The sequence below is a fragment of the Seriola lalandi genome, unplaced genomic scaffold, assembly GCF_002814215.2.
Source record: "Seriola lalandi dorsalis isolate HSWRI2012SDOR001 ecotype SW California unplaced genomic scaffold, Sedor1 jcf7180002052086, whole genome shotgun sequence".
In the NCBI taxonomy this organism is placed as follows: domain Eukaryota; kingdom Metazoa; phylum Chordata; class Actinopteri; order Carangiformes; family Carangidae; genus Seriola; species Seriola lalandi.
In genome coordinates this window covers 426,102-453,914 of record NW_019522639.1, presented here as the reverse complement: position 1 = coordinate 453,914, position 27,813 = coordinate 426,102, and the positions used below count along the sequence as shown (strand labels likewise).

Below are 27,813 nucleotides of genomic sequence, written 5' to 3'. Positions count from 1 at the left end.
TATATCATTTGAATGGTGAGGGTAATGATGTGAGTGACGTATTTCAACTTCCGCTAGCATTAGCGGCCGGTGTTTGTTGACAGCAACGCCGCTTAGCATTACACCACTGCGGTAGTTTCGTTGTGTTGACGGGGGGCAATGGCATCATCTAACTCATACAAACTCAGGTGCTCCATCCCGGGCCATGAAATGGACGTTAGAGGACTAACAGCTGCTGTTTTTCCAGAGGGAGCTTTCGTGTCTGTCTCAAGAGATCGAACCGGAAGAGTCTGGGTACCAAACTCAAGGTAGCTAGCATTAGCCTGCTACTGGTTCACTGATTGTGTTGTGTTACGATTTATGCTAGTTTATAAGAAACCCTGTGCTCACGAAAAGTGTTCTGATTAAGAAAAGTAGCGAACCAAATAACAAACCTCACTGAAGTTATTTACTGTTTATAAAATCGTGTTAACATTGGTAGCTAAGTTAGCTAGTAAGCACATTGCTAACGTGTACTTAAATTAGCTTTGTCATTCATTCAGCTGTAACTCAGTTTACACAGCGCAGATGTTGAGTAACTGCTAAAGTTCACCAGATGTACAGTGGTTTATGTATTTTGTCTGGCATATAGTTACTGAGCCTTCTTACAATTATCAACCAGACAACAGTGTTGCACTTTTCCGACACAAGTAACTCTGCTCACTTAAGATGTCTTTGCTCTCTGTCCCCTCGACAGCCCAGACAAAGGCTTCACAGAGATGCACTGTATGTCTGGCCACTCTAATTTTGTATCCTGTGTGTGCATCATTGCACCCAGTGAAACATATCCCCGAGGACTTATTGCCACAGGTGGGAATGATAATAACATTTGTGTTTTCACACTGGACCAACCACAGCCGCTATTGACTCTCAAGGGTCATAAAAATACAGGTAAGCTGTGGTCTACAATACACTCTGAGGACATAAACACACCTATAAGCATCTTAATTGCTCTTAACATCACATCATGCATGTAAACAGTTTGAACAGTTTTCTAACTTTTAATCCTCGCAGTTTGTAGTCTGTCATCTGGCAAGTTTGGGACACTTTTGAGCGGCTCCTGGGACACTACAGCCAAAGTCTGGCTGAATGAGAAATGCATGATGACTTTGCAGGTATGTTGATATATCTGTGATGGTAAATCTTACCCTGATCTTCCGCTAGTAGAGTTTTTCCATAAGACGCAGTTAATTGGGCTTTCTTTGGCACAGACTGTAGTTGACATTTGTACTTTCACGATAATTGATGCCTTTTTCATCTATGCAACTGTAATAAGCAAATACATGATTAGGGAGTGTGACAGAGCATATTGGCTGCTTTTTAATTTCGCTACAGGGCCACTCTGCGGCAGTGTGGGCAGTGGTTATACTACCTGAACAAGGCCTCATGCTGTCCGGATCAGCAGATAAGACCATAAAGCTTTGGAAAGCTGGCCGATGTGAGACAACATTTACAGGTGAGTGTTTTCATTTGGTTAACATGAGTAAATATCATTTTTTGTCTTTGGTTTCTGGTTAGATCTGTGTGTGTTCAAAATTGTGACTGACTTTTGATAGGTAAAATTGCTTAGAGTTTTTCAGGTTAACTTTTTAAGTAAGTAATCGTGTCAACTTTGCCTCTGTTTGCATATCTGGTTATTGTAAGCACTGCACCCTCAAACATTTTAATTGATTTAAGCCAACAAACCTTGTGGAGTATGATAGGAAACAACAGTTATGTCAGAGCAAAAAAAATTAAAATGATAAATCACATCATTCTTTGGTAATAACTGGACATTATGTTAGCAAATCAGGTTAACTAGGTCAATTAGGTTCATCAGGTTAACACAGTCTTTTTTTCTCTTCCACTTTAGGTCATGAGGACTGTGTGAGGGGACTAGCAGTGATCAGCAACACTGAGTTCTTCTCCTGCAGCAATGACACCAGTATCAGAAGGTGGCTGGTGTCAGGCGAATGTGTGCAGGTCTACTACAGCCACACCAACTACATCTACAGCTTAGCTGTCTTCCCAAATTGCGAAGGTGTGTTCATTTTATATTAATAGTTAAAGGCTTATGAAAGATCCAAATGACAGACTTGTAATATGTGTGTAACCAACCACTGGTGCTTGATTATTTATTGAACCAGCATCCATCTGTTTTCCTGCTACTCCTAGCTCACCCTGACCACAGACTGATGTTTTTTTCATTAGATTTTGTAAGCACAGGAGAGGACAGGACTTTGAGGATATGGAGGAAGGGAGAGTGTGCTCAGACCATCCGCCTGCCTGCCCAGTCTGTCTGGTGCTGCTGTATTCTACCTAATGGAGATATAGCCGTTGGAGCCAGGTAACAAAAATGCATTTGGCATGCTTAGCCCATAATCATTTAGCTGATCATGTCCATTTTCCATTTGTCACAGCATAAATATTTAAACACCTTTTTCTATTACGACTGATATCAAATAGTTTTATGTTACAGCACATAACATGGTGTAGATTCTCAGGGGAACATTGGTATTGGAAGTAGTTTTATGGCTAACTTTGGATGCTGACCATCTGCCCACAGTGATGGCATTATCCGTGTTTTTACGGAAGCTGAGGACCGCATGGCCAGTGCAGAGGACCTACAGGCCTTTGAGGATGAGCTGTCCAAAACCACCATTGACCCAAAGACAGGCGACCTTGGAGACATCAAAATGGAGGATCTTCCTGGAAGGGAACACCTTAACGAGCCTGGTAAGAAAATAGACATATAAAGATATGTGAAAATTTGCTGTGTCTGCTGTTACTGGTTCACACCCCTTTCTGTTTTATGATAAAGAGAAAGTAGCGTTTCTCCATCACGATGGTTTTGTTTGATTACTTCCTCCAGGAAATCGTGACGGACAGACACGGCTGATTAAAGATGGACAGAAGGTGGAGGCATATCAGTGGAGTGTCAGTGATGGCCGCTGGGTAAAGATCGGAGATGTGGTCGGAGGCTCAAATCAACAGACTTCAAAGAGTGTGATGTACGAAGGAAAGGTAAGGCCACAAGCTTAGTGATGAGGGAAGGAACACTGCACAAGAGCAGTCATAAATGACTCCCGATCTCCCCTCAGGAATACGACTATGTCTTCACCATTGACGTGAATGAGGGCGGGCCATCCATGAAGCTGCCTTACAACGTGTCAGAGGACCCCTGGCTGACAGCGCACAACTTCCTGCAGAAGAATGACCTCAGCCCCATGTTCCTCGACCAGGTTGCCAATTTTATCATAGAGAACACCAAAGGTCATGTGGTGGGACCAGCCCAGCCAGCTGGTGGTGATCCATTCACTGGTGAGGCAAAGACATAGTTACCTGGGCTTGTTTTTCTACTTGTGTCTTGTGCTTTCTATACTGCACATTCTTTATATTTTCCTTTCAGTATTTAAAGGTTATTGGACTAAATTATTCACAAGATTTTTTTGCCTCTTTATCTGACAGGAGGAGCTCGGTATATCCCTGGGTCTTCTGATGATAGGCCAGGCTTTGGAGCTGATCCGTTCACAGGTAATATCTTTACAAAAAGGTTTTCCACAATCTTTACATCAGCAGAGAGGTTATATTCACAGCTGTGTTTTTTATTACACAGGCTCTGGTCGCTACATCCCGGGGTCTGGCCCGAACACAAGTGCTCCTGTAGGCGTGGCGGATCCCTTCACAGGTGGGTTACACACTGAATGAACCAATGAATTTTGCACTACGAAAGACACCACGAACAGGTGACCCAACAGAAAAGACCAATGTCAGTTGCGTGTCTCCTATCTGAGGCACAAGGCAGTTGTGATATGTTTTCAGTTCTTTAATGGTGAGTGTTCGACTCATTGGATCACATTCCTCTCTACCTGGCAGGTGGAGGTGCCTACTCTTCAGCAGCCCTCAGACAGACGGCAACCAACATCTACTTCCCCAAGACTGATGGTGTAACTTTTGAGCAAGCCAACTCCACACAAATCATTGGTAAGCCATTTATAGGCTGATGATGCACAACTGAAATCTACATAGAGCCATGCTGATTGAGTTGTAATGTAGAGTATCACCAAATCCATTTGTTGACCAAATTGTTATGTATTTTTATTTTACCAGCCAAGACAATAGAAACGTTTTCATTTGAAATCATGACGCATTCAAAAACACTTCTTCACACTTATGAAGCATGTCCATGTAGATTCTTCTCAGTCAAAATGAAGCATCTAAATTTCCACTGGACATATAGATTTAAAGATGTGTTGTGCCACCTGACATAAGAACTATATCAGGACAGAATGACAGAACATCTTTAATAACTTTATTAATCAGTTTGGAGATCATGGAGCCCTGCAAACCTTTTTCCCAGTTTTTACCATCAGTGATGGGTTCCTACATTAATATATTTTTTCTGCCAAAGTTGGAGCAGTGTAAGCTATGTCACATTGAAGATTTTTGTTTCTTTGTGCTCTAGTCGCTGGTTTGCACCAGTCAGGATTCATAGTATTTGGCCATCATATCTGATCCCACAACACCACATTCCTGATGAAGCAGATTAACTTTTTGAAAATGGATTTTAACTTTCCGAGGCTTTAAAAGTTGTGTTGATGAGGATATTGTAACTAAACACCTTTGACTTGGTTCATTAAAGTTTCCTACCTGTGTCAGGGTAAGTGATTTGTTCTTTTCTCACCAGCCAAGCTGAAGGAGCTTAATGAAGGTGCCCCTCAGGAGCACAAGCTTTCTGGGGAAATTCTGGAAAGCCTTGAAGGGCTGCTGGTGTCTGTCTGTGGGCCAAACTCCTCTGAACATCCTCCAAACATCCAACAGATCAACCTACTCTGGAAGGCCTCCCACTGGCCTGAAGGTACAGCAACAGCTTTCTACCCCAATTTATGATTTATTCTTTTTCTGTTCATAGTTCATTGCTTTTAAGTTTCCTACAAAGTTATGAACAATGTTCTCTAGTAAATTACTGTTCACTAACCATAGTACCCTTTGCTTTCCCTGGATTGTAGACATAGTGTTTCCTGTCCTGGACATTATGAGGCTGGCAGTGCGCCACCCGCAGGTTAACGAGAGCCTCTGTGGAGAGGCAGAGGGAGTCCAGCTGTGCAACCACCTGTTGAGCCTGATGAGGCCTGAGGGGCGTCCTGCCAATCAGATGTTGGCACTGCGGACTCTGTGTAACTGCTTTAGTGGCAGGCATGGCCGAGCCCTCCTCATGGCCCAGCGTGAAACGGTGCTGTCGCGTGCTGCTGACCTGGCCACCGTCTGCAATAAGAACATCCACATTGCCCTGGCCACTCTGGTGCTTAACTACGCTGGCTGCCTACACAGCCAACCCGATCTTGAGGCCAAGGCCCAGTGTCTCTCTGTGGCCAGTAGAGCTCTGGAGACGGTACAAGACAAGGAGGCTGTGTTTAGGCTGCTGGTGGCCTTGGGAACCACTGTGGCCTCAGACCAAACAGCCCAGGACCTGGCTCGCTCTTTGGGGGTCAACTCTCAGATTTCCAAGTATTCATCAGTGTCTGATCCATCTAAGGTGGGCGAGTGTTGCCAGCTGGTTTTAAAAGAACTACAATGATGCAAATGAATAGAAAAAAAGGGCACTTCTTTCATACTATTACTCTGTTCTGCTTAATCAGTTGTGGTGGAGACCTAAATAATTGTATGCTCTGCAATAAAAAAGTACAAATGAAATCTGCATAGTCTGTGTTTTTATTAATGCAACTCCATTCCAAAGTCCCTTTATGAATTTGTCAGGTATATGTAGGGTTAATGCTGTAACAATGATGCATAAATGTGAATGAAATGTTAAAAGCACATTATGTAGGGATAAATCTATGTCAAACCATTAACAAGTTTTATTATATAGCCAACTTTGTACCTACACAAGGTTGGCTGTCATGAGTCCTTGCATAAGAATTATACTAACAAGTAATATTTAGCATACAAGGCATATCACATATAAAACAACACCAAATATTAGAGGTAATTACCCGAAGTTCATAGCGTTATGACATTAGACATGGGGTTACAGTCATTGCTGTTACATTACCTTAGCGGAAGTACTTGTTAATAACATCCGGGTAACTTTGGAAAAAATTGGCGGTTTGTTTTTCGAGCTGTAGTGTTTCCTTGTTCCCGATAAGAAATATCTTTGAAATTTATTTTAACAAATGTTACCTCAGTCGTTACTACAAATGGGCAGAGCCTTATAACACTAGTAACTGCTCCATGGCAGTATTTAATTTGACATTGGGTTGTTAAGTGTATGCTGACAAATTCAAAGTTCGAAAGCTAAGTTGGCTAACGCTACCAGTAAACTTTTTGGCTAGCAGCAAAGCTAGCTGGCTAGCTGTTTAATATTAGCCAGGCTGGCTTTTTGAATCAGCACCGGACACTCGCATAGCTTCTACCTATCTCGGAATAATGGCGAACCCGGTATTTTTGCAGAAAAATAATGGAAAATATCTGTGGTTTTCTCTTCTCGGACTCGGATTTCGAACAGACACAGCAATGTCGTCTATCGCCGGCAAAACCAACATTAACGTTAAACACATCAACCTGGGACCGTGAGTCTGTTTTCATTGTTAACGTTAACAGATTTAGACCAACAGATATTAGCCACTTTATCAAGGCTTGTGCTGTTACTATTAATGTACTATTACTTTCACTTTAAATGACATTAAAGTAATCATTCACTATATCTTCTGCCATGATTCTAAATGTTATGTAATTGCCAACAGGAGTATGTTTGATAGACCAAACAAAGATGCTTTCTACATAGTAACCCATTTCCTGTTGGAGAAACTCAATCCCACACGATATCATGAAGCATACAGGTAAATTTAGACTTAAGCATTTATTGCCACCTCTATAGAAACGTGTGTAAAATTCACTGTCATAAAAATGAAGCCTTTGTTTTTGTTTAGGCATTGCTGGCCTGTTTTAAACCATAAAGCAGATGCCGAGTTCCGCAAAGTTACCTGCGCTTGGCTGCGAGAAATAATGGTAAGAATTTGAGACTGTTTCACTATTCTTTTCAAAGTGCATTTCCCAGATTATGTACTTCAGTTATCTTTTTAAAAATGGGTAATTGTGTCCAACTCCTCTTAATTTGCTGATTCATTCCTTTTGGCTTTCCTTTCATCCTTATCAGCTCCTCAGTCTCCCATTCTCCGCACATGCTTACCATAAAGATTTGTATTTATACAACATAAAAGTGACAAATCTGCATCCAAGTAAATAGCAATGTCCTTGGTTTGAATCTGGTGGGATCCTTTAGTTGCACATCACCCCTTTCTCTCCACACATTTCCAGTCTGCTATACTAAATAACTTATTGACAGTCATGTTTTTAACTGTGTGTAGGATGAATCTGCAAATGCGGGATCCAAAGTGGTTGCTTCCTTGTTCCTCTCCCCTGGAGGCCCCAAGTTTATCAGCTTGATGCTTAATTTGGCCAATCATGTCATGCTGCAAGAAATGAAGACATTCACCACAGGTCAGTCTAGATAAGAAATCTCTTGTTTCTTTGCTACCAGCAGAAAAGTATTCACAATCTGGTCGCAATACTAAAGTGTAGAATGGCTCCGCAAAGGCCAGACTTTCTTTCATCCCATTTAATTGAATTTGTCATGGAGTTGGGATGCAAAATATGAGAAATGAATCCTGAATATTATCGTTGTCAGATGACAGCTGGGTGCCTGAGGCTGCAGCGATGCCCGCTTCTTCTGTGGACATGGCAGTGAAAAGACTCAACCTGATCAGTAAAAGGTTTTTGAAAACTGCAGTGGATCAAGATCGTTTTCTCCAGGAGTACCAGAGACAAGCCCAGTAAGTTCAGGGCAGTCCAGTTGGACAGAGCTGGTTGTTGTTTAGTATAATAGTTTGCTCCAATAAATTAAGGTAGTTACTTTAAAGGTAACACTTCAATGAGTGCAGATGTTTTTGTCATCCCTTTTTATGCTCCGTTGAGACTACTGAACATGTTGAAAATATGAACACTGTTGAATATTGCTTATTCAATAGTTTCCAGACTTAGTTAATTGTATGGCCTGTTACTTTTAGTATGTGGGCATTGTATTTCTATTATTTCTATTGCTTGTTATTCTATTCATGTGTGGTTTTGTTGCATGTCTTTTACCTTATTATTTACCTTATAATTATTTTCTACTATTGCAATTAACTTTCCCCAAAGATATTTCACTTTAACCGTAAGTTGTATTAAATACACTACTCTTGATGTTGCATGTGATTGGCTATTTGTTTCAAGCCCCACCTGTTTGTATTGACTAAGTGGTAAACCCAAGGTTAACAAGGCTAATTGGTGACTGCTGGAAGGTGTTTGCAATCAGTGTAATTAAAACCATGTGCCCAAACACCAACATTATGTTCTTGAGGTTTGCATTTTAAGCATGTATTTGCTGTGGAGGAGTTTGTTTTATGGTACTTTGCTTTGCACATGGAAGTTAGATTCCACTACTGTTGGTCATTTCTTGTTTAAGATGTTTTCTGTTGTTTTTCCTCTCTTGAAGGCTTCTAGTGAAGTCTGTGAAGGATATTGGAGAAGAGGGTACCAAGTATGACGAGCTTCTCAAGTATGTATGATTTGTTTTTCTCTGTCCTTCTGACATATGTTCCTTGGCAGTTTAAACAAAACGGATTATCTACTTTTAGGCGTCATAACAGTGATTCTGCACAGGAGGCAGCTCTTCCAGCTGAGAAGACCAAAAAGGTATCAAATTTATTTGCAAAAAAAAACACTTACTATAAAACACAAGACATAATTTGTACTCTCTGTGTGTTAGTCATACATTGTAAGAGCACTGACCACAAGCTTCCTGCTGTTCCAAATTGCTTCATATTATTGCCAGAGGTATGATGGGGAATTCAATTTTAAAATCAAGATGAGTTTTAGAAAGATGTTGTTCTGAGCTGATATATCTGTTGAAAGAATTACAAAAGTACTTTGTTGTCCAAAGGTGCGCTCCTTGTGGTCAGCCATCGATGAAATGCTGTCGACAACCAAAGACGAGCAAAATTCAGTGGAAAGGGTTTTGAAAGGGGATGTAGACCAATACATCATAGATGGGACCGATCGAGTCCTCAAAATTCCCCAGAGTCTACTGGAGAGAATTGAGCAGCTCCCACATCAGGTGAGAGTGAAGATAATGGTTTAATTCATTCTGTTCACTCGTGTCTGTTAACTTCTATATACAACATATTAGATTCTTTATTTGATTTTTCAGTCTATAGTTATGTTTGGATGCACAATATTTTTATCTAACCATCAAATGCTGTCATATCTTCACCTATGTCTAATTTGTCACTGTTTGTGCTGTCACATTGTATTAATAGGGAAGAGAAGAGAAATTCTATCTATTCTATTGTGACGGAAATTCTATCAATGCGTGACATAATCCTATGTATACACAAGAAATAAAAAGATAAGGTATAAGTAGTGTGGCAACGGGGATACACAACAGCCATTTTCAGGCTAAGCATAGATACACTGCAGTGTGAATCCATAAATCACATTGAGTCTCACAGTAGGCTGTTTTTGTGTATGAATGCCTTCCAGTTGAGCTCAGGGAATGTGTATGAAGTCGGCCAGCTAAACCTCCTGTGTGTGTTGGAGCTGGCAAACCACACGCTGCAGATCATCAGGGAGGAGCGTTGTCGGCTGTCTCATACCCCAAAGCCCCAGCTCAGTCCTCGGGACCTGCAGGTGAAATGTCAGCAGATGGCCCGTGTGCTGCAGGACCTCCAACTCATCAGGTATACATTAACCCACACTCATTTGATAGAGAATACTTTTTTTTTTTTAAGGTTAGAGCTATTTGTGGTTTGGAAACTTTGTTGGTAAATGGAACATTGGTTATCATGGGGAAGAATTACCTCAAGAATGTCTGCTGATTTAAAGTTTATCTTGAGTATTAGTGTATTCCCCTACTTTTTTCCCTCCTCAGACAGAAGATTTCCAAGGAAGAAATTCCTAAGGTCAGAAGTACCATCGGAGAGTTGGAGGCTGAGTGGGACAGGCAGTGGATAGATACCCTCAAAGTCACACCCCTAGTCTCTTTTCTGAATGAAGATCCTGTGAGTGGTCCTTGGAACTGCTTCAATCCTTGGAACTAGTTGCTTTAGGCAAAGTACATAGTACAAATGTGAGGCTGCTGAATTAGCATGCTTTATATAGGGACAGATGCTGTGTCTGTTGGTGGAGGTCATAAGCCTCACGACATTACCAAAATGTTTTCACTGTGTAGTTGCAAAGATTGATTTTTTTTTTTTTTTTTTCTCCTCCTTTTTTTTTAAATATATATATATATATATATATATATATATATAAAAAAAATCTTTTTAGGCTCTTGGCTTCCTCTCACCAATGGCTCCACTGTCATTTGAGCCGGCGGTCGGAGCCAACTACAGAAGTAGTGTCTTCTCCCAGTATCCTGCTAAACTTCTTGGTAAGCAGAATCACATTTTGCAGTCTGTACATCAAGTTGGGTTGTAACTTATTTGTTAATTGTACTCAAATAATTGTATACAATTTTTCAGAGGAGAAGCTGAAAGAGAGTGAATCACACAAAGGCGTCAACCCAAGTAATTCTAACCTGAAAAGGTAACGTAATCTATCATTGGACAGCTAGTAAGGGAAATGTGAGTGTAATGAAGACATTTTCGTAGTGTATTTGAAGTGTTGTTTGGTGTATGCCTTGTGTTGGGAGGCAGATACCTGGACAGTCCTGAGCAGTGCTCTGTCCATCACTAGTCCTCCCTATAGCATCCATGCTCTCTGATGACCGCGGCGAATTGAGGGAAATCGCCATGGACAGATACGGAGCAGACACTATTTATATCTGCATAACTTTAATTATGCAAAAGTTATGTAGAAACATAAAATGAGTTTGAATACAGATTTTAGAGCAGAGGGGAAAGAAAATACCAACCTCATTGACTGATTATGAAATGCTGACATCTACAGAAGACACATACAATAGATTTGTTTGTCATTTAATAAATTGTGAACTGTAAAGGACAATAGGTAAAGCACAAAATATGTACATGTATTTACTTGCATAAAACTAATTCAGCTTTTGTGTCTTTGAAGCAGCTCTTGCCCTGCAGCAGCTGAGAGGACTCAAAGTCCTGCTGTCACCACTGAGGCATCATCGCGAGCGAATACTTCTCTCGACTGGCTTTTTGACACACCTCCTTCCCCTCCTCTGAGGGCTACACCTGTGCCGCCATTCGAGGCTAGTCTTATTTTTTAGCTAACCTCTGTTTTGAGTTAAACTCCTGTTTATTGGATTCACTTTCTAAACCTGTGTGCACCAGATCTTCAGATAACAAATCTGTGCTTGTTTTTAGGCCAGTGTGAAGAAGATAAGTGTTCAGCCGAAGGTGGCTCCCATGAGGACCAAGACTCAGATACTAGACATGGAGTGTGATAACCTTGCTGATCAGGTATAGCAATTACTCTCATTCATGGAAACATCAAAGGCTGTGATACAGGAGCTAGCATTTTTTAATTGGTATCTCTGTTTCTAAGTCTGGAATAAGGGTAGGGAATGACCATGAGATGCATAAACTAGTGCCAGGATTCTAGAGACTCAATCCAGACTAAAATGTGTGCGTGGTGTGTGTTAGTTTGCAGATGCTGTAACTACAGAAGGTATGGTCAAAGGTGTGGACCTGGAGGGTCTTCTCAGCACTCTTCATGGAGATCCCTTCTCTACTCGAAAGCAACTGCCACGTACCCCTGAAAGCCTCAGTAAGTCATGAGCTGTTGTATTTACCTCATGTCCATACATTTGGTAAAAATTCTGTACAAACACATCAAATAGGAAAAAAGCATGAAGGCTGTTTATTAAGAATTTTATGATTGTGGGGTGTGTTCCTCTTTGTTTACACATGACATCACTTCTTGTAGTGAGTAAAATGACTCTTTTTTTGTTTCCTCAACAAGTTATGGATGTGAAAAGCTCATGGCGGAGAGCAATGGAGGAGGACAAAGCAGAGAAAATCAGACGGTCAGCAAAGTTTAATGACAGCATAAAGGGGCGACTCGCTTCCCCTGAGAATCCTCACGATGTGTTGCTGAGCTCTGATGTTCCCTCCCAGAGTGTCTCCTGCAGTATCACTTCTCCTGTCACAAACCACAGCAGCCCCCCTGTCTGCCAGCAGAGGGTCTTACTGAAGTCCTCTCTGTTGTGGGACACCTTCAACACTGAAGCCCTTGACAGCCCAAGTGGCACAGACAGCAGTGCCGTCCAGTTCAGTCTTGACCAAGAAACCCTCCCTGAAATGCCAAGCTGTGACAGTCTGCTGAGCCTTGACGATGAGGCAGTGGATATAAAGAGTGAGGAGGAGGATGAGCTCCTCATCCCCTCCCTGAAGACTGAAGTAAAACATTCGCCACTAACTATGGCTTTTCATCGGGGTCTAATCCAGAAGGCGTGTGATGACGGTTCCTTCATCAAAAGCAGAAAGAGGACACCAGAGTGCCTTGGGTCAGGTCACATGGTTTCTGGTTTGGACAGAGACTGGCTCATGGAGCCTGCAAAGTCAGTGGAAGCCTCAGACAAGGTCTTCTCACTGGACCTAGACACACTAGAGACACCCTCACCCCCAAACAAGCAGGAGTACAGCCTCCCAACACTGATCACATTCTCCCCGATAGATGACATGAAGTGTTAATTGCATTCATATCAAAATCACTTTACAGCCTTTGTCTTAAACTGTCTGCCTTGGTTTTAATAGATGTGTAATGTTACAAATATTTGTTCAAACAACTGTACATAGCTGTGAAATAACTTAACTGTAATATACTAATTTAGTTTTCTGTGCATGAGCTTATTGGTTTTAACTTAAAATAGTGATATGAACTGCTTGAATAAAATTGTTTAAAAAAAAAAAAAAATAATAATTTCCACTAACTTGACAGTGTGGGACAGCATCATGGATCTCTGACTGAGCAGTTTCAAAACAGTTTATTGCTTATTCATTTGCAAGATCTGCTTGTCTGTTAACATAATGGATAGCAGCAGTGTTTTTGAGTGAAATTAAAACATTTACATTGCACTATTGGCACGTATTTGTATGATGCAGGATGCTAAAATGTTTTTTTCTAAGTATGTGACCACAGGAGGAACCGAGCTAAGTCAGGTTGATGAAAGTAGCGGAATTTCCTGAATGTTGGGAGGCAAAAGTATGTGTGCGAGAGGGAGAGTCATACATAGTTTAATATACATGTCACTTTGTTTTATCAAAGTGATAATCAAATGGTTAACTATGATTAAAATAAAATGGCTATAAGAAGCTTACAGATCATCCAAACATTTGTTTGTTCTCCTTGTGCATATTTTGGTTTAATTTCCATTTGAAATCAATTTTCTCTTTTCCACCAATTGCACCTGAATTTGTGAATCTGCTTTTCCTGATTGTTGTCATCCACAGACCTACATACATTTGAATTGCTAAAGCTAAAGGATTACCGCAATGATATAGATAATAATGGTATGATTGGAAACTGAAACATATATATTGTTGGTGGATCAAAGGATGAAGTTCTCAGTTGACAATACTATTAATACTGATGTACCTGCTGCAGGGATTAATCACAGAAAACAGCATAATGTTCAGCAAGTGTTAATGACCTGTATTTGAGTGTTAATGGACACATAGAAGCTCAACACCTAAGGATGAAACCATGATCTTTTTTTCCCCCATTGTCCTGTACAAGGTGATTTTTCTCTATAATCTTCAATCATTCCAAGGTGACTCTCAGCTACGGAGATAAAAGCTTTTTTCTCAACCCTGTCTGAGTCCTGCTTCAAACCAGAGCAAAACCAAATCACCTGAGCACTTTGACTGTTTAACATACAGAAATCAGGTTCTTTATAATAACTGGCCTTTTCAGCAGTGATGTGCCTAAAGATTTCTCTTGTACTCTGTGGCCACTTGTGATGTCCTCAGTTTACCAGTTTGTTGAAACAGGCAAGTGGTTGTAGAAGGTTGTAGGTTGATTTTTTATTTTTTTTACTTTAACACCAAACCCAAACAAGTGAACAAGAGGCTATGTGTGTTTATACTGTAAGTTTTTTTTTTTTTTACCAAAGTATTCAAAATACCACTGTAAAAACTTAACACTAATACCTTCATATGAAATGAAAAGCAACACAAATTAAATTACAATATTCACAATATTTATTTCTGCATAATACATGAAAGATTATACAATTCTGAAAGGTTTACATTAATTACATGGTACAACTGTGTTTACATCCATGTGCTATATAAAATGTGACAAAGTCTTTCTTGACTGTCTTGACTTCTGTACACAGGGAGGCAGATGATGAGTTTCCTGCGTGTGTGTGTGTGTGTGTGTGTGTGTGTGAGTGTGAGTGTGTGAGTGTGTGAGTGTGTGTGTGTGTGTGTGTGTGTGTGTGTGTGTGTGTGTGTGTGAAGAGCATCCCAAACCCACCAGCACAGAAGAAGCAGAAAGTGAAAATTTCCTCTGTGCGGGAAGGCAAGATGCTCCTCAGCCTCTGGATCGGTGGCTGGAAGGTTGGTTCTTGACTCACTGGCTCTGCAGATACTGTTTGTTGACTGCCAGTGAGTATGGTGCTGACAATGGTTCAGTGAACCCCTTTGGTGCTGCAAGAAATATCATCAACATATTACTGTTAACTTTAGCTCATCACCACTTTATGTGACTGTTGTTACCTGTCTAGTCTCACTGAGGGGATTACTTACTGAGCCCACTGAGACAAGGGCCACCACTCTTCACCAGCTGGTCCTGTGGTCATCCATCCTTCTGTCTGGTCTGGAAGTCGGGTCTCGGTCTTGGGGGAAGTGCTCCAGCCTCCACTGCTCCACCTGTAACAACTAAAAGAAACATCATCTTTGATGGTCAGTGCACTACAATAATTGCAAATGGTGGATTCAAGAGTACAAAAAATAGACCACAGAGAATGAATAACCTATGACATATTGTTACCACAAGTGGTTCTTAAAAAATACAACAAAGTTAGTAAAAAGAATAATCTATGTGATATTAATGTTGTCATTAACTTACCTTTATCTGGTATAGCCAGCTTCACCTCAAGAAGAAAAAAACATTAATTATGAGAAAGTCAATAAATAATCTTTGAATAATTAAATATGTGAAATTAAAACGTGGGAAACTTTTGTTAATGTAGTCATTAGTAAATAACTTACCTCTGTTTCAGACATTTACACTTTACCTATTCTTACTCTTTTCTTAAGAATTCATATTCTCATACTTATACTTAATCTTATACTTATTCTTATACTTACTCTTATTCTTATACTTACCATTATACTTATTTTTATACTTACTCTCATACTTAATCTTATACTTATTCTTATTCTTGCCAACTTTGCCAGACGCAAGTGACAGCACTTGAAAAAAATGTGACGGATACAAGAAAGTCCTGGTGCAAGATGCTTCACAGGACATTCACAGCCCTGCCAGACGCAAGGGATACCTGGGGCATCATTAGCCCTATCACTTGCAAAGAGTGTCCAGGTTTTAATCCTGCTGCTTCATGTAGCATTCCAGGAGGACATCCCTAATTGGAGTCGCTGTCATCAAGCCACGATGGACAGTCAGCACGACTAAGCCAGGGTCTTCGGGGTGCGGAGGAGCTGAGGCCTGAGGTTGATGGAGCTGACTCCTGAAGGCTTCCATCTACGTCCCATCTGTGCCTCTTGTCACTTACCTGCTCGCTGTGGCTCTCCTCCCTGCTTCTCTTTGTAGAGGAGCTGTGGCCTGATGTTGAGGCAGCAGGGTCTTCAGGTCTTGAGGGTTCGGCAACAGAGCTGCAGGGACCAGCAAGGGGAAGCACCGGGGGCAGTCGCTCGTCAGGAACGTGTGGGTGGGCAACATCAGCAGGAAAAGGAGAAAACTCTTGTCGCCAGCCATGCCAGAACTCTTCTGGGGGGAATTCCTGGATGAGAGGAGAGAGACGTCCGATGTTGACATCGTCGTCTTCTAAGTCTTCCTCCTCCTCAGATAGGGTGTCATAACCAGAATCCTCACTGGTCCAGTGTTCCTCCTCAGACTCCTCCTCCTCGTCACTGCGGTAATCTTCCTCATCATCTCCATCCTCAATAACAATAACCACACTGTCCTCCTCTTCATCTGAAGAGATGACGATTGGGAGATCGTAGTCCACTTCACGGGGGCCATCTTCTGTGGGAGGTTGAATGCCTTCTGAGGGGAAAAAGTTAAAGTAATCTTGATTTCACAGCTTAAGAATGTTTCATATCAGCTCTTTTGGACGGAGTAAGGAAGTCACTCTATAACCATTATGTAAGTAGGACCGCACTACATGTGTTACAAGCTACCCAAAAGCTCCCTCAAATAAGACGCGCAAGTAGACCTATGCTATATGCATTGATCAGCATGCGTCATTACGCACGCTGATCCATGGCTACTAAATCATGCATAACAAACAACAAGGCTTCTCCAAAATAACCACAAAACGTCTGAGATTCTGCGCATACCAAACTATCCGTTTACTACCGAACACTCTCCCAGTTTACGAGAAAATCACGGTGCGCGCGGGAGCCGGTGGTGTCCAGGACGCGGAGCGCGCACATGCAGCGAGGTAAGAAATCACAAGACAAATCAACGTTTTCTCCCTCGCAGATAAACCACTAAATGACAAAGTAAAGCGCATTTCAGTGTGTGAAATACCAACATGTCAAGCACAAGCCCAAGTGAGATGACTAAACACAACAGCTCTGTTCAAGATCCAACAACATTCAGACGCACTTTTCTCCATCACTTGGATTCTTAACGTTGGTCTGTTGGTGCATTCTGAGGAATATTTGCGTCCTGACGTTCTAAAGCTAAAGGTTCCATCGTGCACGAGAAATAGCATATTTTGGCATTTTATGAATTTTGGCCAAGTCGCCATCTTTTTCCCAATTGTTTGGGTGCAAAATTTGGAAAGTTTGATGCCCTCAAACCAAAATAACAGTGTTTTCAAATTAAAACACAGTTGTTAACACACTCCACACATCTCCCGCGATATTTAATACATTCTATCCACAAAACAACCAATTAACACGGAGAAATCGTCGAATAAAAGTCTACTTTCGCCAAATCTATGTTATTTCCAACAGGCCTAATAACATGGTGTCAACTGTCCACCTAAATCTAAAAAGTTTGATTTACTTTTTCGCTGAGGGAGCCTTAGATGATTTTAGGGAGATAAATTATTGACTTTGTAATAAAGATAACATGAATATATTTTTGTCTTACCTGCATGGTGGTCGTCCACCTCATGGGCGATTCCAGCCAGAAGAGGCTCCCCGGTGGGCAGCGGCCTGCTGTCGGTCATGGTCAGGGTGGTGGGTTGTCCTTGGTGGTTCGATGAGTGCGTAAGTCCAAAAGTTGTGTTTAGTTGTCTTCCAGTAGTAGTAGTAGTTGAATTCTCCAAGACTTAGCTTTCCAAAGGTTAGCGTCACAGTTTGTGTTTATTGCAGTAGGTCAACTCAGGTCAGTGTCCAGGTGCAAAGAGAGAGATGAGAATGGTGCTCAGAACTTTTATAGGCTCGGTCTGGGTCAGGGTTCTGTTTCCATGACATTTACCGAGGTACGTCTGTGCGTCAGATTTTTCTCACGTTTCTTCTATTTTTTTCTTTATTTTCTTGATTTATGATTCTTGATTTGTTTTTTTATGTTAGCTACTATTAAATAATGTGCATTTTAATATATATATTTATTTTACATTAGTTACTATTTAATAATGTGCTTCTTTTTATTTTAGCTACAATATAATAATAATAATGGGTTTTTTTTTACATTCTGAGTTCTAAGTCTGCTAAAAGTCTAGTCTGCTAAGTTTTTCCTGAATTTTAGTCGCCACATGTGAAGTCCCTCTTCCTTCTGCTGTGCAGCCGTCAACAGGCCACACATATCTCCGATCAGCTGTTTGCACTCTGTTTCCCACATGGGAGAACTGGGTAGAAATTTCATGATAGGGGCACAACGTGAAAATAATGTTTCTGTGAAGGCTTCATTAGTTGTTGTCAATAAAAGTAACTCTTTACCATTTTAGTTTAGATATGATTGTATTTTTTTTTCTTTTGCTCTTTCTTTTTAATTTAAAGTGTCTCACATAAAAGCTGCAGGTGAACATATGTATCATGACGATCGCTCTTTTTCTTCCCTCACACACACCCCGTGCTTATTTTGTTTGTTTATTTAGCTCAGGGCTCCAAGGGTCCATATTAAAATCACAATAACACATTTTCACAAACTGAACACGTCTCAGACGGTTTAACGACTACAGAAGAGGCACTGAATGGACCTGTGGCTCCCGTGAAGGTTTTCTCACACCTGTAGCTTTCTTATTTCGGTGTAATTTCTACAAACTTAAGGTGGGGGGCGTTAGACGCTGAGCAAAACCACGGAACAAGAGAAACATTTGAGTCAAGCCAGCAGTCAAACCTCAGAGAAGGCGGGAAGTCAAGGCATTTCACCGTCACAATAAAAAGACAAAACAAAAACACAAGAAAACATTTATGAAAAAACAATTCGTTTTCTATTCAGTACAACCTTCGGTATGCATATGCCATACCCTACCAAAATAAAGGCTTAAACTAAGTCCAGTAACGAAGATATAGAAATATAGGGCACATTGGGCATTAAATTCACGATAAAGACCTGGACCCTTAATGACCTTCCCTACCTATATAAGGTCAGGGCTCTGAACAAGGCCCAAAAAATCCTGGCCAATCCGAGCCTTCCTTTATTCAGGAAGTTCAGACTGCTTCCATCTGGTCGCAGGTACAAAGTGCTAAGATGCAGAACCAATAGATTTAAGAACTCCTTTGTCCCTGCTGCTATTGGTTTCCTAAATAACTAATTGTGATTTTATTTGGCATGCATTACTTTTTACCAGTTGGACCATTGTGTTTATCCAGGAGTTTGTGGTGTCTGTTGCACTGGATTTCTTTTGTATTTGTTGTTTGGAATATATTTGATGTGCTGTTTTTGTGGACGTGCTGTTTCTGCGGGTGTTTGTGTGAATCGTTGTTTGTAATCAGTTTGGCTACTACTGGCTGCACAACAATTTGCCCCTCTGGGATAATAAAGATATTTCATCCTTCAAAGAGTGAGACATCCAATACAGAAAAGAATTAAGATTAAGACATTACTTTATTGATTACCAGTGGGGAATTTCACATTACAGCAGCACATGAAGAAACCCAAATAAGAAATCAAACAAATTACTTACAAAAGCTGTGTACATATATTGTATATGATAAGTGCATTGTGTAAATAGTAAATATATATATGTTCAGAAATAATGAGTCTAGTAGTGCAACTCCACAGGCCTTACTCAGGTAGAATTGTGGCTCATCTTCATTCATACAGAGGATGTAGGCTAATAAATATGCAGTATATGTATGTATATGTAAATGTAACATACACAAAATAGTATTTAACATGATATGTAATAGTTGTGTTATGAAGTATGGTACTATTATTATTATTATTATTATTATTATTATTATTATAGTAATAGGAAAATGTACGGATAAACACTTCAAACACCCTTCAAGAGTAAATAAATAAATAGCTTTATTCTGAAAAAATGCAAAACTTTTTTGCCATTTACTTTGAAAAGACACACCGGAAAATGGCGGCCTCATGTGGTCAAGCTTCACAGTGCTCCCCGAGGCCAGCCTGTGTCAGTTGCGGTAGCCTCTCCTCTTCTCTGGGCGGTTCCAGTCTGAAAGAGACGTTTAGGGGGAAAGCTCACCAACAAAACTATTCGCTCAGACACAAACATGGCGCCTTCGTCCACCGACAACTTCAGATGAGAGTGTGGCGAAGAAGTGGCCAGCGAAGTTTCAAAGGAGTATTACGGAGTGGCTTTTTTTGTGCGCCGTCCTGGTTTAACCTGTTTCGGTTTGCACAAATTAAATAAATACGGAATATATCAAGCGGCTAAAAACAGCAAGTTGCCTACATGTCAACATTGTCTCTCGTTGCAGTGTAAACAGCTGGTAAGTGCTCATATTTTCGGGTATATGAATAGCTGAGACTAAGCTGAGTTTACTTTAAGAATTAGTAGTTGTAGTTAGTCTATTTTAATGTCACTTTAGCTGTGTATAAGGAAGGACAGCCGCTGAAAAATCCTTTTCCTGGTGTTGCGCTACTGCGGGGCTGCTTACACACTTTTCATCGTGTTATCCAACCGCGGAAAGAGAGACCGAGCCACGTATCACTGCACAGGCTGGTCACAGGAGGACATTTCTTTTGTTATGTCCAGGGCGAGGTGTATTTCCTGCATCAAAGTTGACCGACTTATGGGGTCGGATGCAACAGTTGGGAATATAACACCCCCCCCTCCTCTCCTCCTCCTCCTCCCCTCTCCTCCACGGGCCCTCCGTGACGCCAGATAATCAGACTCTGCTCTCCTGGAGCTAGTCTAACCTTGCAGGTGTCTGTCTGCTCCCAGCCGCACTCACAAACTGAATTTCCTGCCTGAAATAAAAGACATAGTTGGATAAACCTGACTTCAGCAGGGGGATTTTGCAGCTGAATAGACTCGTGATAAGGAACTGTTAACCTGACTTCCTTTTGTGCATGTGGCTTGCTTTCATCCAGGAACGTTCTATCTGAGTTTGCTATGTCTGCGTTTTCTTTGACCCTAAACCTAGGACACAGTTGTGTAAGATGCTTCTGTTGATTTTGTGGCTCTGTGTGTGTGTGTGGTGGTGGGGGGAGCACGAATGCCACTGAATGCAATGCCAAGGTGCTCACATATCTATGCCTCAGCACTTGACTGTTTGCCAGCCTGCAGGAGTCTATAAGCCTTAAGGGCAGCAGAGTACTCCCTACTTCAGCTTCCTATAACCGTTTTGGTGATTCACGGCATTCATGTGAGGTTCCTGTTATGACAGCCGTGGCACAAGTCCTAGCAGCGCTGAGGATGTCACTTCCTCTGGTATTAGAGGAATATTCTAATTTAGGTGTTTTACCACCTGAGATGGCAGCAGGAATTGTCCGATTGTAATAGAACAATTGAGGCTTGTGGAGGGAGAAAATAGTGGAAATTGCTTTGGTGGAACTGCATCAACACTGAGCCGCTGACACGTGGAAACATAGCAGGAAAATCTCTTCCTTGACCTTGGCTCGGCCTGACAGCCACTGGAAAAGGGGAGTGGAGCAAATGTTGCCTCCTCCTAACGGCTGCAGGCAGAAGCTATAAAGTGGGTCATGGCAGCACTGTGGCTTGTGTACATTGAACTTGCACTTTGTTACTGCTGCTGCTCGGCCAAAGGCTCTGTCAGGTGACCAAGCGAATGAAGCAGATTGGTAAAGGGAGCTGCAACAGGCTGTTGAAGGACTGTGGGGCTGCCTAGACAAAAGTCAAATAGGATTTTGAGCAGTGTGAGAGAAGCCAGTAATCCATTCTGTGGCACAGTGTCTGAAATGTCTGCTCTGATACATTAGTGCAGATCTTTTTTAGTAAAGTCAGTCAAGTAAGATCGCAACTGTTTTTATCTCTCACTCCTCAAATGACATTACAACTTCTCACACTCCAGGTTCAACACTAAAGCTGACATTGTCTTTTGCTTTATCCACTTTAACTGGTACTTATTTATTTCAGGACTTCCACTGGGACTGACATTTCAGCTCCTTTCAAAGCTTGAAGTCCCACAGAATCTTCATCTCCTTTCAGCACTTTTACTTGAACTGATTCTTCAATAAGTCTTCCTCCATAAGGAGGTCTGAGGTCACTGTCAGCAACACAATAGCATCCCCAGCGCTGGTAGGCAGTCAGTGTCTGCCTCAAGGACACTTCAGCAACCCTGATCTTCTTTGTCAGCATTGCTTTTACTGCTATGTGTTTTTCCACATGGTGCTTCTACTTAAGTAGCCACAAATAACTGCAGGTTAGATGCAGAGACTACTGATAGCACACGTTCCTTTGCTTGCTGAGCCAACACTTACTTCAGACGCTGCAGTGCATTTTGTTTAACCGTCCATTTGCATGTCTGAACATACATTAACTCAGGATAGTTGTCTCTAGCCAAAGAGCAACAACAAGGGTCATGTAATACAGCCAAAATCCCTCTCAGGTGACCTATGTCCTTCCTCTGACTCTTGCACTTTGGTGTGATGTGCCAGTAGTGTTTTAGTCGTCGTCTTTCAGTAGGCCTGGGTCTCAGCTGGTCTAAGCCCAGCTAGTTAGTAAGGGCAATGAGTTTGCCCTCTCTCCCTTCTCCTCAGAGTGGAAAGAATGCTCTCTGTCTGCCGGGCTGTCACGCTCCAGGAGGGAGGCAGTCTTGTGACGTTTCTGCTGGGCCTAGCCTCGCTGCTCTGAGCTGCCTCTCGTAGTCCGTCTCCCCAGGTTGTTTTTAATTGAAGAAAGTCATATTTAACAGCAGCTCACTGTCCTTGCCTGGCCTTCTTGTCATGTTGTAGGAGGCATGACCTACCTGCTGCTGTAGGCTGTACAGGCAGCAGTTGTTTTTGACACGGTTCAGCAAACACGTAAAGTGTGTAAGTGTCTCTTGAACACACACCTTCCTCTTACATCAGGTTGTAGGTTTGTAGTGCACAACAGCAGACACCCCCACACCCCCCCAAAAAAAAAAAATTCAGTTTTGGTTATTTGGGATTTGGGTTTGTGCCACCTCTGCCATGATTAAAGTCACCGGTTGCTGCTGCTCGCTTTGATGTTATCTTGATAAAACATTAAACAAGGATCCAGTGCAGTTAGATTACTGTTTGATTAACAAAGATAAAATAGATCAAATACTAGAGGGGAAAAGACAGTTTGAGCGAGCCTTCAGTGGATGAAAGTTTTGATAATTATGTAAGAAGTAAAAATATAAAACATTTGCAAGTTACAGCTTCTAAAATGCAGAAAACTGTTTTTATGTTTCAGTTGATGACAAATTGAATACTTTGTGCAACTTGCATAATTTCTAAGCAAGTTTAAAAATGTTTTTTTTTACTTAAGTAAATGGGTATTTGTCATTATTTTCAGTCATTTTTGACTAGAGCTGTTCTGATACTGTCACTAGTATTGGAAATGCCTCCTGTACCTCTTAAAATACTGGATTGGGTATTCATGAGTACATGAGTCTATACACAAATCTAATGGCACATAGTTGTTTAATAAAAATGGTATCGGAACATCTGTATTTTAGTTATTTTAATTATTTTCATTCAAAATTGATATAGTCATTGATTAAAAATAATTTGCAGCTGTAATGTATTATTCCTCTCTTTCTTAATCTGGACATGTTTTGTTTTACACCCTGCAGATATCAGCAGTGTTTCGGTAAGATGACAGAAATGTTTCGCCCAGTCAGAGCTCAGAAAATTCAAACAGCCGTTGCCCACAGGAACAAATTAAAATAGCCCATTGGAAAACCGACCATCTGTTGATAGTCCGCTCAATCAGTTGTCAGTGGGATTTGGCAGAAAGATACATATTCTGAGAAGTGTGTTGAAGGATATTGCCAGCCCCTAAATTAATTTGGATTTAACATATTGTGTCTGTATTTAAAAAAAAAAAAAAGAAAAAAAACAGCTGCCAGGGTTAAACAAACACGACTGAGGAACAGAGTTCACCGTTGGTCTGTTCCTTTGTTGAGGCCATGCAGAGCGACAGAGAGGTTGTTAGCATATGGATGTGATAATGCCAGAGTATCACACAGGCTTATCTGGAGCCAAAAGGCAGATAGACTGTGAATGCTCCACCTCTCACTCAACAGCAAATATTGAACAGCTAAATATATTTCCTGCCTTTGTTGAGTGCATTTGAGGATATTTTTTGTCGTTTTTCTTTCTTATTCTCTGTGTTGTAAAATGTGGCTCACTCGGCCAAGTAAGGCTGGTAGTCTCATCAGAACTTGATGTTTAAAATTAATTAGCAGGGTGAGGTATTTACAGACCACAGTTTAACAGCCACTATGTGCAGACATACTCTAGCTTTCGCCGTATGAATTTAATCAGACAGCAACTGAACTGGCTTTCATTTGAGTTCATCTACCCTCAAACTCACACTCAATGTCAGAAACAACACAGAGTGCTGGTTTTTCTGTGGTCGTCGCCTTGTAAAATGGAGGTTTTGTCACTTCATTGGCACCTTGTACTCTGCCTGGCCTCCACCACCGACAGCACGCTGTGATGACAGGTAGTACAGAGGGCCACTTTGCTCTTCAGATCCTCCAAAGCCCAGAGCTACAGAGTGGCACTTGAGGGTGACACACATCGTGGCTCAGTGGCTACCACTGGAGCTGAAAGGCTAGTCTGTCGGAGGCTATTACAGCTGAAAGGAGATTACCTGTTCCTTTGACAATTTTTGCTTTTACAATTTTTTTGTGTCAGTAGGCATCACTGAACTTTCAGGAATTATTTTAAGTGCACTTCAGCTCTGATGCATGGAGATGAATAAATGGCACGTGCCGAAGCTCACATACATCCACACTTGTCACAGCAGAGGAGTTGACGTGAAAAATCGGCCTGACCTACTATTTATAAACAACGGTCGGTCTACTCATGAGTATGATCACTGCATCTCTACACGTGCTTTTTATTCGCTATTTGCTGTGTCCATGGCAAAGTACATGACAGATGTGTGTGTCATGCTCAGCTGCTGTTTTAGGCAAGCTGCGAGTGGATCTGCATAGCGGTACTCCTGAAATAACCGAGACAGACACAGCACTGTCTGTTGTCCAGCATTACACATACAAACACACACACACTTGTGCATGCGCAGACATGCAGGCAGGCTCTTTCACCCCTGGGGAACGAGCCTCCAGGCTCTTTTGTGTGAAAGGGATGAGATCATCGTGGGGCAGACCGTGGGGGGATGGAGTAAGGGGTTTACACGCTGTATACTTATATAGAGAAATCTTTCTTTCTATGTCTCTTCCTCTACAGCTATCGTAGCTTTGCTTAAATTGAATTAGGCACCGTGGATACTAAAGGGCTTGCCAGGTGAATGCCATTCACACCAGACAAGTGCGAAAAATGAATAAACATCAGGTTTGATACACAAGAATGTGAGGTAGGACCTCCCCAGTTTTATTTATCGCAGCCGAAGAGTTTTCCCCTGCCTTCAGGGGCTGTTGGGCTGCACAGCCAACCTTTGGCACGTTTGAAAGCAAGTTAAGACCAGTGTCACCGCAGAGGAACAAGACTTTCCACCGCAGGAAAACCTGAGGCCTTGAGGAATGGCTCAGTCAGGATTTTAGGAGTAAAAGCGATCACAGATTTAAATTTGATCACCAGGAGCTTACCTGTTTTTTTCATAGCTCACACAGAAGATACCTTTAATGGCACAGATTTGCAAGCGTTAATCATGTAACTGTCTATGTTGAACTTGCTACTCTGAAATGTTGATATATTCGTCTGTACTACGGGTGTAGTGATTTCCAAAAGAATACACTGTTGTACTTGAAGCAGTGACTCATTGCATCTTGTTTTATTGCATTAACCCTCCCAAAGCAGTTGTCTCGCTAAATGATAACAGAGCAGTTCAAATGATATTAGAAACACATATACCTGCTGAGCTAAAAACTGCTTCATGAGAGATGACGTTGCAGTAACTGTTGTCACTCCAAAGCACCTGGCCTCCAAAAGTTTGTTTCAGTTTAGAAAAGTATGCCAGTTAATTAACGGAATTAGTATTTTTTCAAAAGAAATCTGGCATCAGATACCCCTGTGTTTGATATCAGTCAGCAGTGATGGATTAGACAGTGAGATCATAATTTGAATGTTGTTTTTTTCCTAATTTTATCACAAATAATCAAGTCATATTGTATACGATGTCTTTGGAGTTTCTGTTTGATTGAGTTATGGTTCTGAGAAAGTGTGCAAATTTTTAAAATGCCATCAATGAAAGGTTTGAGCCATAGGTCAATCCTTCTAAAGTTAAACAATAACTAGATATGAAAGTCTGTTTTTCGTTAACCCAGCAAATGAGAGACCTTGCAGATCAATTGTGTAAAAATCCAGTGTAACTATTAGATATTTCTGCTCATTTTTTGAAAAATTGAAAAGGAAGCTTCAAGGGCTGCAGCTAGTGATCTTGATTGACTGATTTAAAACAGAATGTATATTACAATATACTAGGACACAAGTTGACCTTGTTAAATGTCTGGTTTTGTCCAGCAAACAGTCCAAAACCCCAAAATATTCAATTAGTTTCAATGTAAGACCAAGAAAATAAGCAAATCCTCACATCTGATGAGCTGGAATCATAAAATGTTTGTTTTTTTAGCATGAAGAATGACTAATCGTTGCCTCATTAGAGTAAATATCAGTAAATATCATGGTCGATACTATATCTCTCGTCACTCTAGCCAAACCTTCTTTGAGCTGATTGTAGTGATGAATCAACACTTCACACAGTTTCTGCTGTATCTCAAATACATTAAAACTGCAACTGTGCTGGAGACTCACTTCACTTTTAGGCCTAAGAGTTCATAACAACAAGGAAACCGGAAGCCAGTTTCACAGTGAACGGTCTGTATATGTGTCCACTACAGCTTCATAGTACTTTTCTGTCACGGTCCGCAGTGACCTTACTCCCTGAGTGCAACCCAGACAAAGAGCGTGACACTCGATCATCGGGGCTCAGGAGTAACAGAGGAACAGGTTTTCACATGGGAAGGGAGGGGCAGAGCACAACCTTTAGAGGCAGGGGCTCAAGTTACAACACAGGACTTCATACAGTGAAAATCGAAATGGACTAGTAGGTCTGTCAGTTTGACTCAGTCATTTTAACATTTTGCCAAAAAACTTTGCCAATTTTGTCTTGAGGTTTCCTGGAAGTGTTTGTCTGTCCTGCACGCTGTTATTAGCACAGAACATGAAGAGTAGTTACAACATGAAGGCTGAAATGTTATGTTCACTTCTGTTTACAATCATTTTAAAGCTTTTAGTCTAATTCCCTGTCAGCACCGTCAGAGTTTATTGCCACTACCATGTTTTATTTGCTCACTAAACATAAAAGTGTACAATAAAACAAGCCTTTTCTGACATTTTATGTACTGTACGTCTAAAAATGAGACAGCGGACTTTACTCTGACGAGTCTGACAGCAGCCACACTAAATGTACCCTTGAAAGACTTAGAGATCAATTTCCTCAGCTAGAATGACAACATGTCGCAGCTCAGGGTCGCTCGCGCAGCCTGGCATTGTTTGGGCTCGGTTGCCATGGCAGCATCAATGTTTGTCTATCATGGGCTGTCACAAAGAGATATCTCTATGGTTGTGGGGTGGAGGCGGAGGGGGCTGCCACACAATGATCCAGCCTCCAGAGTGTGTCCAGACTTGTGTGCACACCTCAAGGCAATGGCCGTTTTAGTCTTGCAGGGAGATGTAATTACTCATTTCAGCATCAGTGATGGTAATTGTGACCCGATGGCAGTAATATGGCAGATATCAGCATTAAGATATCAAATGGCAAAGCATTATTTACTGTTTAGTGTTGTGTTCAGGTCCTTTTCTGTTGCACAGAAGTGATATAGCATGACGTATCACTGACTAATCCTACTTTTAATGGTAACCTCGCCACAACAAATAATGTGTTGTGTTGCTACTGTAATGCCTCGTTTTCAGAGTGAGAACAGGAACTGACACAAGAACCTTAAATATCTAATCTATGCATGCTATTCCTAGGTATCTAAAAACAGCCTGTTAACAGAAGTACCATTAATACGTAACGTATTTGTGTTTGGGTTTTTAGATTAAAAGCATGTATAAGGTGTTGTGTATCTGTGGAGGAGAACATCAGCT

General features: G+C 41.2%; 4 protein-coding genes and 1 non-coding gene across 8 annotated transcripts in view; 4 read left to right on the top strand and 1 right to left on the bottom strand.

The window, feature by feature from the left end:
- Positions 1–48: 48 nt before the first annotated feature.
- On the top strand, positions 49–5,691 carry plaa (phospholipase A2-activating protein). The gene is made up of 14 exons (XM_023399617.1): positions 49–287; positions 716–909; positions 1,033–1,133; positions 1,354–1,474; positions 1,871–2,038; positions 2,209–2,344; positions 2,564–2,733; positions 2,870–3,021; positions 3,099–3,318; positions 3,466–3,531; positions 3,614–3,685; positions 3,874–3,981; positions 4,685–4,855; positions 5,007–5,691. Exons 1-14 carry the CDS (start codon positions 139–141, stop codon positions 5,573–5,575), a joined length of 2,397 nt encoding a protein of 798 aa, XP_023255385.1. The 5' UTR covers positions 49–138; the 3' UTR covers positions 5,576–5,691.
- A 405-nt stretch (positions 5,692–6,096) lies between these two features.
- On the top strand, positions 6,097–13,815 carry haus6 (HAUS augmin-like complex, subunit 6). Of its 2 annotated transcripts, none has more exons than XM_023399584.1 (16): positions 6,097–6,566; positions 6,741–6,836; positions 6,927–7,005; positions 7,365–7,497; positions 7,685–7,829; positions 8,531–8,593; positions 8,673–8,730; positions 8,978–9,151; positions 9,577–9,773; positions 9,965–10,094; positions 10,363–10,465; positions 10,557–10,620; positions 11,113–11,254; positions 11,370–11,465; positions 11,649–11,772; positions 11,968–13,815. In XM_023399584.1, exons 1-16 carry the CDS (start codon positions 6,424–6,426, stop codon positions 12,696–12,698), a joined length of 2,478 nt encoding a protein of 825 aa, XP_023255352.1. In that variant the 5' UTR covers positions 6,097–6,423; the 3' UTR covers positions 12,699–13,815. The 2 variants fall into 2 exon arrangements, with proteins under 2 accessions (XP_023255352.1, XP_023255351.1); XM_023399583.1 differs by having other exon boundaries at positions 11,110–11,254.
- LOC111649918 (small Cajal body-specific RNA 8) lies at positions 10,721–10,851 on the top strand. Its single transcript, XR_002760360.1, has one exon.
- A 1,780-nt stretch (positions 13,816–15,595) lies between the features above and the next one.
- On the bottom strand, positions 15,596–17,398 carry LOC147819585 (uncharacterized). Its single transcript, XM_087172122.1, has 3 exons — positions 17,296–17,398; positions 16,007–16,239; positions 15,596–15,955 (listed from the first exon to the last, which is right to left on the bottom strand). Exons 1-3 carry the CDS (start codon positions 17,372–17,374, stop codon positions 15,596–15,598), a joined length of 672 nt encoding a protein of 223 aa, XP_087028248.1. The 5' UTR covers positions 17,375–17,398.
- A 2,373-nt stretch (positions 17,399–19,771) lies between these two features.
- Positions 19,772–27,813, top strand: part of dennd4c (DENN/MADD domain containing 4C) — a 34,191-nt gene continuing 26,149 nt past the window's right edge. For 2 of the 3 annotated variants that reach the window (XM_023399596.2, XM_023399594.2), the window contains exon 1: positions 19,772–20,051. The gene's annotated coding sequence lies outside the window, so the exon portion shown is untranslated. The remainder of the gene's footprint in view (positions 20,052–27,813) is intronic. The other variant, XM_023399595.2, reaches the window with a different exon arrangement.

Bases quoted from the DNA above. Each gene is read 5' to 3' on its own strand.
- plaa (XM_023399617.1), top strand. From the start codon at position 139: ATGGCATCATCTAACTCATACAAACTCAGGTGCTCCATCCCGGGCCAT. The intron at 3,022-3,098 runs GTAAGGCCACAA...ATCTCCCCTCAG, and splicing joins GTGTGATGTACGAAGGAAAG to GAATACGACTATGTCTTCAC. The intron at 3,532-3,613 runs GTAATATCTTTA...TTTATTACACAG, and splicing joins TGGAGCTGATCCGTTCACAG to GCTCTGGTCGCTACATCCCG.
- haus6 (XM_023399583.1), top strand. From the start codon at position 6,424: ATGGCGAACCCGGTATTTTTGCAGAAAAATAATGGAAAATATCTGTGG. The intron at 7,006-7,364 runs GTAAGAATTTGA...AACTGTGTGTAG, and splicing joins CTTGGCTGCGAGAAATAATG to GATGAATCTGCAAATGCGGG. The intron at 10,466-10,556 runs GTAAGCAGAATC...ACAATTTTTCAG, and splicing joins GTATCCTGCTAAACTTCTTG to AGGAGAAGCTGAAAGAGAGT.
- LOC147819585 (XM_087172122.1), bottom strand. From the start codon at position 17,374: ATGACCGACAGCAGGCCGCTGCCCACCGGGGAGCCTCTTCTGGCTGGA. The intron at 16,240-17,295 runs GTAAGACAAAAA...TTTTCCCCTCAG, and splicing joins GGTGGACGACCACCATGCAG to AAGGCATTCAACCTCCCACA. The intron at 15,956-16,006 runs GTCAACATCGGA...CCCCCAGAAGAG, and splicing joins AAGACTTAGAAGACGACGAT to TTCTGGCATGGCTGGCGACA.